This window comes from Hemibagrus wyckioides, linkage group LG09 (assembly GCF_019097595.1).
Source record: "Hemibagrus wyckioides isolate EC202008001 linkage group LG09, SWU_Hwy_1.0, whole genome shotgun sequence".
Lineage (NCBI taxonomy): Eukaryota > Metazoa > Chordata > Actinopteri > Siluriformes > Bagridae > Hemibagrus > Hemibagrus wyckioides.
This window is the reverse complement of record NC_080718.1, coordinates 19,177,576-19,188,688: the sequence shown is the minus strand read 5'-3', so window position 1 is coordinate 19,188,688 and position 11,113 is coordinate 19,177,576. Positions and strand designations below refer to the sequence as shown.

General features: G+C 41.8%; 1 protein-coding gene and 1 non-coding gene across 3 annotated transcripts; one reads left to right on the top strand and one right to left on the bottom strand.

Annotated features, from left to right (window-relative positions):
- Positions 1 to 661: 661 nt before the first annotated feature.
- Positions 662 to 751, bottom strand: trnay-gua (transfer RNA tyrosine (anticodon GUA)). The gene is given in 2 exon segments: positions 662 to 697; positions 715 to 751. It is a non-coding gene; the product is annotated as a tRNA-Tyr (tRNA).
- A 2,551-nt stretch (positions 752 to 3,302) lies between these two features.
- On the top strand, positions 3,303 to 10,960 carry LOC131358974 (uncharacterized). 2 transcript variants are annotated; one of them, XR_009205715.1, is made up of 3 exons: positions 3,303 to 3,609; positions 3,998 to 9,342; positions 9,731 to 10,960. XR_009205715.1 is itself a non-coding variant. In XM_058398450.1 (2 exons), exon 2 carries the CDS (start codon positions 4,212 to 4,214, stop codon positions 5,679 to 5,681), a length of 1,470 nt encoding a protein of 489 aa, XP_058254433.1. In that variant the 5' UTR covers positions 3,303 to 3,609; positions 3,998 to 4,211; the 3' UTR covers positions 5,682 to 9,724. The 2 variants fall into 2 exon arrangements, 1 of the variants encoding a protein (XP_058254433.1); XM_058398450.1 differs by lacking the exon at positions 9,731 to 10,960 and having other exon boundaries at positions 3,998 to 9,724.
- The last annotated feature ends 153 nt before the right edge of the window (positions 10,961 to 11,113 follow it).

The following is an 11,113-nucleotide window of genomic DNA, read 5'->3' as shown; positions in this document are numbered from 1 at the left end:
TCATGTCAGTTTGCTATTTATGATATCTGTACAAGTAGCTTGCTAAGACATCAAATAACACAACATACCAGACATAATGCGAAAAATACTGCAACATACCATACATACTGCACTCTCCCCACCGAGGGTGCTACAACAGTTTACAGCAGACCAAGACATGTTTTTGCTACTGAATTGCCACAAGATTTAGCTGCACAGGGCTCAGTATTCATAAAGCTTGACTGACATGTATAAACCAGTCCATCATTTCATCACGCCTTCCTGTGTATCACCAAATAACTCATATAAGACTTATTTTAGCATAAGAAAGGACGATGTGAGATAACATTTGATTTTTGAATATTTCAACAATTTGATTTGAGGGAAAGAAAGGTTGACACCAGTGTCACTGAATAACATAGGAATGGGTTGGGTTGAAAACTGTACTGCAGCCAAACACTAGAGGGCGTCAGAAACATGTGGCTTTACAGGAACCACCCATACAGCCCATGTACAGTTCAAACGTTTAAAAACGCGGCTGGTGTTTAGTATCCTTTAGTACTAAAAAGTAAATTGATGTAATTTTTGTTTTGATACAACACAAAAGCTTCATTTCCACCATATCTTTTATGAGACAGAGGTCATTAAAAAGCGCCATGTGCTGCACCTGATCAAAAAGGGTTCCTTCGAGCCGGATTCGAACCAGCGACCTAAGGATCTCTATGAGTAAATCCGCTACAGTCCTCCGCTCTACCAACTGAGCTATCGAAGGCCACGAGCGCCATGTTTCTACGGAATGTAGTTATACCTACAGTCATTTTGCTTTGACGAGGCTCTATGAAAGTGTTGAGTTTGTTAAAAAAAAACCTTTACGATTGTATGAAACAGAGGACACAGTGACATCTAGTGGCCTCCACGAGTTATTACTGAATTTATAAACTGATTATAAATTGATTCGGTTTTTAAAAATCAGGATACAGGACAAGATACCAGTGCTCTAGAAAATCTTTAATAAAAGTTATTGATTGAACTTTTACCGTTTGGGTTATCTGTGCAGTATGCATTTACCACAGAAAGGAAAAATGTCCCCCAACATTCATTCAAAGTTCTCCTAACAGAGCCGGTTCATCAGTACCGACATAGCACTAGAAAGGAGGTAAAAAGGAGAGAAAGAGTGCTAAGAGTGATTTATAAGTATCTCTACTGTTATTATTATTATTACTATTATTAATTCAGAAAAACGAGGTTATAAGCTATATTTGCGCAAAATGGAAGCCCCCTTGCCAGCAATATTGAGTTTGAGTGGGTTCGAGTCCCACCTCGGACAAAGAATAAACCTTTTTAATTCAATATTGAAGTAACAACTGTTAGACCGCAGAAACGTTTCTGCTCTTAAAATCAGCAAAATGTTCACTCCTGTGTTGTTCGAGAATGATATTCTTGATTTAATTCAATGCAAGATAAGGAGTTTCTCTATGTATGTAATGTTATGAATACTGTAATTTCTACAAAATATACTTTGTTGATGTTATTGCATTTTTATTCTGTATATGTATTGTTTTTCATTTGAGTTATTAGAAATCCAAGTTAATTTTACACATTATTACTCATTATTACCGGCACTGAGAGTTAACTGGTCAGTGGCTGGGTTAGCGCCCTGCCCGAGAATCGAACCTGCACCCCGGCATGCATCAGCACAATACAAAGTATAAGACCATAAAGTATGATTAGTCGAAGAACACAATTGAATATTAAACAGGAAATTACAATACTTCAACAGTTATATAAAAAAGGACTGAAATTTATCAATAAGCAATATTATCTTAGGCCGCTGCTCTTCTATAAACAAGGAGAGAAATAGCAGCAGCTGCAACTTAAAGTGAGTTTTAAATTTATAAATATCTGACTCCAATACATCTAATTAATTATCTGACTTCAAAAGATAATAAGCTTCTAGTCAGTGTCAGGAGGGTAATGATACTTACAAAACACAAATACTTTTGTGTTTTGTAAGTAACTTTTATCTTCCTCTGAAACAGAGGGATAAACTTTAACTTTAACACCACTTTAACACTTTAACACCACTTTTGGAATGCCTAGAGGATGTAAAAGCTTGGATGGCAGTAAATTTTCTGAGTCTTAATGAGACTAAAACTGAAGTGCTGGTATTTGGACCTAGTGGAGCCTGTGTTGACCCTTTCCCTGAGACGTGTTCCCTTAAATTTTATGTAAAACCAACTGCTAGAAACCTGGGTGTTTTGTTGGACAGTGATTTTAAACTGGATAAGCAAATTAACTCTGTTGTCAAAGTTAGCTTTTTTCAACTCAGGCTCTTGTCCAAGGTCAAGCCGATTTTAACAAAAAAAGATCTTGAAAAGGTTATACACACTTTTATTTCAAGTCGGCTTGATTATTCTAATGCCCTCTATGTTGGTGTTGGCCAGGCCTCGATTGCAAGGTTGCAACTGGTCCAAAATGCTGCTGCACGTTTTTTAACGGGAACACGTAAACGGGAACACATAACTCCTGTCTTAGCATCCTTACACTGGCTCCCTGTACAGTTCAGGGTCAAATTTAAAGTATTGTTAATGGCCTCCAAAGCCCAGAATAATTTAGCACCTCAATACATTTCTGACCTTTTAAAGCCATATAGTCCAGCATGGTCTCTCAGGTCTGGTGAGCAGCTTTTACTTACATTACCTAAATCTAGGGTGAAGAGACGGGGCGATCGTGCCTTTTCAGTAGCAGCCCCTAAACTTTGGAATGAGTTGCCCCTGAACATCAGGCAGGCCCCGACTCTTCCTATTTTTAAATCTCACCTTAAGACCTTTTTATACACATTGGCATTTAATACTGAGTGATGAGGTATTCTTCTCCCTGTTTTTATTATTTTATTATTATTGTCTGTTTTTATTGTCTGTTTCTATGTCTGCAGCTACACTATATTGCCAAAAGTATTCGCTCACCTGCCTTGACTCGCATATGAACTTAAATGAAATCCCATTCCTAATCCACAGGGTTCAATATGACGTCGGTCCACCCTTTGCAGCTATAACAGCTTCAACTCTTCTGGGAAGGCTGTCCACAAGGTTTAGGAGTGTGTTTATGGGAATTTTTGACCATTCTTCCAGAAGCACATTTGTGAGGTCACACACTGATGTTGGACGAGAAGGCCTGGCTCTCAGTCTCCGCTCTAATTCATCCCAAAGGTGTTCTATCTGGACTCTGTGCAGGCCAGTCAAGTTCCTCCACACCAGACTCTGTCATCCATGTCTTTATGGACCTTGCTTTGTGCACTGGTGCACTGTTACGTGCCACGACACGTATTTCGGTTATTATGATGGCTTTGTTTACAGCGTAACCGATTGGGAGGAACGTGATGCAGTTGGCCGCATGCCATATACCTGCCGCTGACGGGAGGAGCCGAGTCGCGCTATCGCCGCCCCGGAAGATTAACCGGAAGAAGAGTCGGGCTATAAAAGCGAGACACTGACACCGCATCGGGCGCGGTTTGTTTCTGCTTGTGTGTGCAATCGCGTGGTTTGTTTGTCTATCTAAGTACTTGGTGTATTGAGGTGTATGTACAGCTGTGTGTGTTTGTGTAGTGTTGTGCTGACGGGGCTCGGACAGGTAAGAAAGAGCGCGCTCATACACTGTGTAACACGTAGGACGTCACACTGTCTAGACACCTTAGGAAAGGGGCGGGGCCACCCCCTGTATTTAAGTTTGTAAGGGAAGCGCAGTATAGGCAGGTTTTTGGTTTCACTTTTGTTTGTAGTCCAGGATGTATTAAAAATAAAGCAGCGTTAGGGAAGTATCATTTTGTTTTACTTGGTTTTCTTTTCTTCAGCACCGCCGTTGTCCAGCCCCGTGTTTGGCTTGTTTGTGAAATTTGTAAATATTGTAAATACGTGTTTTCTGTTGTACAGCACAGTAAACTGATTAAGCACTACAGGTTGTGTCGCGAAACCTTGTTTTTTTTTCATTCAGCCAATTTACACTGTGTGTCATTGTTTAGACCCGGTTGGACTCTTTCACCCACTATCAGCTTGATAAACCACCGGTTGCTGACCCTGAGTCTCCCCTAGGCCTACTTCGGGGTCGTAACAATTGGGGGCTCGTCCGGGATATCCTTATTTTTTTGTCTATCCCGTGTATTTGGTGGTTGTCGTGCTTGGTGTGTGGTTAGGTTATCTGGGTAACGTGGACTTGTAGTTGCTACCGCTTTAAACATGGCTACATTTGATCTGCAGGCCTTCGTGAGTGCTCCCTCTCTTGAGTGTTTGGATAATTGTAGAAAGGACAATTTGTTAGAAATTGCAGCCCATTTTGAACTTCCTGTGCCAAGACAACTCGTAAAGAAAGAGATTAAAAGGCTTATATTGGAAAAATTGGTGGAGTTGCATCTGTTAGGTCCTTCAGTTGACCCTGAAGTTGTTGTTGGCTTAAGTACTCCTGTTGAGGCTGTTGAACGGGAGTCTACATTGCACCTCCCCAAGACTAAGGCAACTTTACCTAGGTTCGAACCATTTTCTCCACAGACCTCTGGGTCCCGAGAGGGTGCCCGTGTAAAGGTGCGCGTAAGGCGCATGGAACTGGAAAAGGAGGAGCGTGCGGAGCAAAGGAGGGCTGAATATGAATTAAAGCTTGCGATCCGTCGTATGGAGCTGGATTTGGAGAGGGAAATTCGGTTCAGGGAATTAGATCTGAGGGTAAAGGCGTTTACTCCCATGTCTTCTACCCAGCCGAGTCTGCCTTCTCTCTCCATTCCTAAGCCTGAGCCTCCAGCTCCCCCTCCAGTTGTACCCGTTCCAGAAGGGGTTGTGGATTCGAGCCCTTCTTTTGCCATTACAAAACACATTGCACTCATGCCGCCTTTTAGAGAGACTGAAATTGACACATACTTTAGTGTGTTTGAGAGAATTGCTAATTCTCTAAAGTGGCCAAAAGAGTTGTGGACATTATTACTCCAATGTAAGCTGGTTGGAAAAGCTCAGGAGGTCTGTTCTTCACTGTCTGTACCCGATAGTATGGATTATGACACGGTAAAAGCTGCAATTCTTCGAGCATATGAGCTTGTACCTGAAGCTTATCGTCAGAGGTTTCAGAACTTCAGAAAGACACAGACACAAACTTATGTGGAGTTTGCTAGGGAGAAAGCTTTCCTTTTTGATAAGTGGACTGCAGCAAGTAAGGTTAACAGTCAGGAGACAATGAGGGAACTAATGCTTCTAGAGGATTTTAAAAATTGTCTGCCTGAACGAGTTTCAGTTTATTTGAATGAGTGCAAGGTTAACACTCTGTCCCAAGCTGCTATGTTGGCTGATGAATTTATCCTAACACACAAAACATTGTTCTTATCTAAACCTAAGCAACCAATTCCAGGTGAACAGAAGCCAAAACCAGAACAGCCAGGACCAGTGAGTTCCCCTGGTCGCAACAGGACAAGATCATTAAATGTTGATTGTTTTTATTGTCACAGGCCTGGTCATGTGGCTGCTGATTGTTTTGCCTTGAAACGAAAGCAGGAGAGACAGGAAAAGAGTTCTGGTCTTGATGTCAAACAACCAAAAGGTGTGGGGTTTGTGAAAACCATTTCTCAACAGTCTGTGGTAAGTGCAGATGAATGCTACAAACCATTTCTTTCTCGTGGTAGTGTGTCTATTTTAGAAGGTAAGGAACAAGAGATTGTAATTCTGTGACACTGGAGCAGCTCAGTCTTTTATTCGTGAAGGCTTACTTGCCCTATCAGAACACACATTTACTGGATCTTATGCTCTTTGCCAGGGCTTAGAGATGGGGTATGTTTGTGTTCCCTTGCATTATGTGTCTTTGAAATCTGGTGTTGTGACTGGTACTGTTAAAGTTGGAGTTCGGCCGGTTTTACCAGTTACTGGTGTAGATTTTATTCTAGGTAATGACCTAGCTGGTGGGAAAGTTGTTCCAGTAGTGGAAGTGTCTGAGGTTTGTGCTGATTGCCAATCTGATGATCTGGCAGAGAAACTTCCAGAGGTTTTTTCTTCATGTGTGGTAACACGGTCCCAAGCAAAATATTCTGGTGATGTTTTGGATCTTTCTGACTCATTTTTCACACAAGAAAACTCTGGGGAATTAGTTCAGCCAGATGTTAAAACCCAGCTGCTTACAGGCCCCTTGTCTAGTAAGTGTTACTAGAAATGAATTAATTTCGGAACAACATTGTGATGAAAGTTTACACTCCTTCTTTACTGCGATACCTGACATTAATGATGTGGACAAGAAACAAGTGGCTTTCTTTCTAGATGAAGGTTTGTTGATGCGCAAGTGGACTTCTAGAGTAGATGAAACTAAAGATGCTGGTTTTCAGATTGTGGTTCCTTTAAAGTATCGACACTTGGTTTTGAGTGTAGCCCATGATCATCCCTGGTCTGGACATTTGGGGGTTACCAAGACATACAACCGAGTGTTGAAACATTTTTTCTGGCCACGGCTACACCAAGACGTAGTTAAGTATTGACATGTCTCACATAAAGCACAGAAGGTAGGAAAACCAAACCAGGTGATTCCTCCTGCTCCCTTGCACCCTATTCCTGTGATGGGAGAACCTTTTGAAAAGGTGTTGGTTGACTGTGTAGGTCCTTTGCCCAAAACAAAAGCAGGAAATCAGTTTTTACTCACTATTATGTGTACTGCTACAAGATTTCCAGAGGCAATTCCACTACGCCGAATTACAGCACAGACTGTAGTTAAAGCACTTACAAAGTTCTTTACTACATTTGGCCTTCTAAGGGTAGTGCAGACAGACAGAGGAACTAACTTTACGTCCACTTTGTTTTCACAGATCATTCAAATGCTAGGGGTACAACATCAAATGTCAAGTCCGTACCATCCAGAGTCACAAGGCGCATTAGCACGATTTCATCAGTCCTTAAAATCTATGTTGAGGAAGTTTTGCATGGACAGTGGAAAAGACTGGGACGAGGGTGTGCCATTGGTTTTGTTTGCTGCTCGAGAGGCAGTTCAGGAATCTTTGGGGTTCAGTCCAGCGGAACTAGTTTTTGGACATTCTGTAAGAGACCCATTGAAGGTATTAAAAGAGATATTCATGTCTAATAAAGTAGAGCCACGCAAGAATGTTTTGGATTATACCAGTGCTTTTCGTGAACGGTGGCACAGAGCTTGTCAGCTAGCAAAGAAAATGCTAGATAAGTCGCAGGCTAAGATGAAGCGGTGTTTTGACCAAAGATCAGTGTCCCATGAATTTTAAAACGAGTGACAAAGTGCTGGTTCTTTTACCCATTCTTGGGTCTGCACTGTCTTCAAAGTTTCTAGGGCCGTATATAATCAAGGAGAAGTTAAGTCAAACTGATTATGTCATTGATACGCCAGACACGTAAGAGTCGAGTGTGTCATATAAATATGTTGAAGCCATTTCTAGATCGGGAAATGCCTGTGGAGGGTCTTCCGGTTCCTGAACTTGTGCAAGGTGGACAGAAAGCTGCTGTAGCAGTAGTGTCTATTGCTGCGTCTTGAGAGTCTGATGAGCACTTAGTTAAGCAGTCTTCAACCCAGTTGGGGGCTAGACTCATGAACTCCCAGATTTTAAAAACTCTTGAGTCTTATAGTCTCTCGCTGGTTGCTCATTTACCTGACCTTCAGCGTAGAGATATTGTGGCTTTAATTAAGGAGTTTCCCTCCATATTTATTGACGTGCCCACACAGACATCTGTCTTACAACATGACATTAAAGTGATAAAGGATACACCATTAAAACAACATCCTTATCGTCTCAATTCCACCAAACGTGAAATCTTGCGTAAGGAAGTGGAATACTTGTTGGAACATGGTTTAGCAGTCCCTAGCTGTAGTCCGTGGAGCTCACCATGTGTGTTGGTGCCAAAACCTGACGGTACTTTTAGACTCTGTACAGACTATAGAAAACTCAATGCCATAACTGTGACTGATTCATTTCCTCTGCCGCGAATTGACGACTGCATTGATACGGTAGGTAAGGCCAGTTTGTTACAAAGTTGGCTCTTCTTAAAGGATACTGGCAGGTCCCACTAACCCCAAGGGCTTCCGAGCTGTCTGCGTTTGTGATGCCAGATGCTTTTTTACAGTATACAGTGATGCCTTTTGGGTTGAAAAACTCACCTGCTACGTTCCAAAGACTTGTTAATACAGTTCTTGCTGGTGTACCAAATTGCATAGCCTATTTGGATGATTTGGTCATACATTCTTGTGATTGGCAAAGTCATGTGAAGTCTCTTCGAACTGTGTTTACCAAGTTAAAAGAGGCTAATTTGACACTAAACTTGGCAAAATGTGAATTTGCACAAGCTACTGTGGTTTATCTTGGGATGAGGGTTGGTCATGGAATTGTTTGTCCACTGGAAGCTAAAATTAAGGCCATTATTGATTTTTCTGTGCCCACAACCCGACGTGAATTGCGTAGATTTTTAGGAATGGTTGGCTATTATTGTGGGTTTTGCAAAAACTTTTCTTCTGTTGCAGAACCTCTAACTTCATTGCTGAGCCCTGCTGCTACCTTCAGGTGGTCTCATGATTGTCAACTTGCTTTTAATAATGTGAAAGCTTTGTTGTGTTCTGCTCCGGTTCTAGCTGCCCCTGACTTTGCTAAACCTTTTAAGTTGGAAATTGATGCGAGTGGTGTGGGGATCGGCGCAGTATTACTTCAGGAAGGTAAAAATGAAGTAAATCATCCAGTCTGCTACTACTCACGTAAGTTAAATAAACATCAGGTAAAATATTCTACTATTGAGAGAGAAGCACTGGCGTTACTTCTGGCTCTGCAGCACTTTGAGGTGTACGTAGGCTCAAGCCTATGGCCTGTAGTTGTGTACACAGATCATAATCCCCTTGTGTTTTTATCTAGGATGTACAACCACAATCAACGGCTAATGAGGTGGTTTCTGGTTATACAAGAATAAAATTTGGAGATGAGACACAAAAAGGGTGTTGAAAATAAAATACCTGATGCTCTTTCTAGAGTGTAAAATATCCTAGTAGGATAATTTTTTTTTTTTTGAGGAAGGGCGTGTTACGTGCCACGACACGTATTTTGGTTATTATGATGGCTTTGTTTACAGCGTAACCGATTGGGAGGAACGTGATGCAGTTGGCCGCATGCCATATACCTGCCGCTGACGGGAGGAGCCGAGTCGCGCTATCGCCGCCCCGGAAGATTAACCGGAAGAAGAGTCAGGCTATAAAAGCGAGACACTGACACCGCATCGGGCGCGGTTTGTTTCTGCTTGTGTGTGCAATCGCGTGGTTTGTTTGTCTATCTAAGTACTTGGTGTATTGAGGTGTATGTACAGCTGTGTGTGTTTGTGTAGTGTTGTGCTGACGGGGCTCGGACAGGTAAGAAAGAGCGCGCTCATACACTGTGTAACACGTAGGACGTCACACTGTCTAGACACCTTAGGAAAGGGGCGGGGCCACCCCCTGTATTTAAGTTTGTAAGGGAAGCGCAGTATAGGCAGGTTTTTGGTTTCACTTTTGTTTGTAGTCCAGGATGTATTAAAAATAAAGCAGCGTTAGGGAAGTATCATTTTGTTTTACTTGGTTTTCTTTTCTTCAGCACCGCCGTTGTCCAGCCCCGTGTTTGGCTTATTTGTGAAATTTGTAAATATTGTAAATACGTGTTTTCTGTTGTACAGCACAGTAAACTGATTAAGCACTACAGGTTGTGTCGCGAAACCTTGTTTTTTTTTCATTCAGCCAGTTTACATTGTGTGTCATTGTTTAGACCCGGTTGGACTCTTTCACCCACTATCAGCTTGATAAACCACCGGTTGCTGACCCTGAGTCTCCCCTAGGCCTACTTCGGTTTCTTAACATGCACAGTCATGTTGGAAGAGGAAGGGGCCAGCTCCAAACTGTTCCCACAAAGTTGGGAGCATGGAATTGTCCAAAATGTCTTGGTATGCTGAAGCATTCAGAGTTCCTTTCACTGGAACTAAGGGGCCAAGCCCAGCTCCTGAAAAACAACCCCACACCATAATCCCCCCCTCCACCAAACTTTACACTTGGCACAATGCAGTCAGACAAGTACCGTTCTCCTGACAACCGCCAAACCCAGACTCGTCCATCAGACTGCCAGATGGAGAAGCGCGATTCGTCACTCCAGAGAACGCGTCTCCACTGCTCTAGAGTCCAGTGGCGGCGTGCTTTACACCACTGCATCCGATGCTTTGCATTGCACTTGGTGATGTATGGCTTGGATGCAGCTGCTCGGCCATGGAAACCCATTCCATGAAGCTCTCTGCGCACTGTTCTTGAGCTAATCTGAAGGCCATAAGAAGTTTGGAGGTCTGTAGCGATTGACTGCAGAAAGTTGAATGAATGCAATACACAAATGTTTCTGACCACTGCACGCGCACCTTTTGCAGTCCCTCGCGTGTCTCGTGTTCAAATGATTTCAACTTTTCCAAGCAGCTCATCAATGTCAGAAGATTGGACCAATCAGAAGGCTCCAGAGGCATCATGGCACATCCTGAGAGCTTGGCGTTCAGTACTGCGCTTTTTAAACTATTCCCAAACACAGAGTCTTGTATTTGTAGACACAAACATGCCTTCTGTGTGAATGTGTTATTCTGTGTGAATGCTTTATCTGCAGGCTTACAGTGTCCGGTGTTTTATTGTGTAAAGAGTGCTGCGTTACTCCTCATTCACAATGTAGATGATAAACAGCGCTAATAGTTGTAGTGCAAGTGTTAAGTACTGTCAAAGTAAAACAGTTTGATCAAAATAAACAAACAATATTTCTTTTTAATCAGTATTTGTTACCAATTAAAAATAATGCAATGCAAAATTTCTGGAAGACTGAATGGATCATAACTCGGTAGTCTAGTAGTTCTGCCTCTTTAAGAAACACAAACAGTTTGTGGTGTAAGTTTTAAAAGGTCAAAAGTTTCCTGCTTAAAAGCTAAAAAAAACATTGTGGCAGTGTAAAGGTTTCGTTTTACGTTCATATTTGTAAAACCCAATGTGTAAATTTTAAATAAAAATAAAAAGGTATTTTAAAATGTGGTGTTTTTATCCGATTCATCGATTAAAAAAAAAATCACCAAAAAATGTTAGTTACAGCCTACCAAGTGTTGATTTTAAAAATGACAATAAAAATAGAAAT

What these genes read in the sequence shown, in the direction of transcription:
- LOC131358974 (XM_058398450.1), top strand. Translation starts at nt 4,212, where the DNA reads ATGGCTACATTTGATCTGCAGGCCTTCGTGAGTGCTCCCTCTCTTGAG.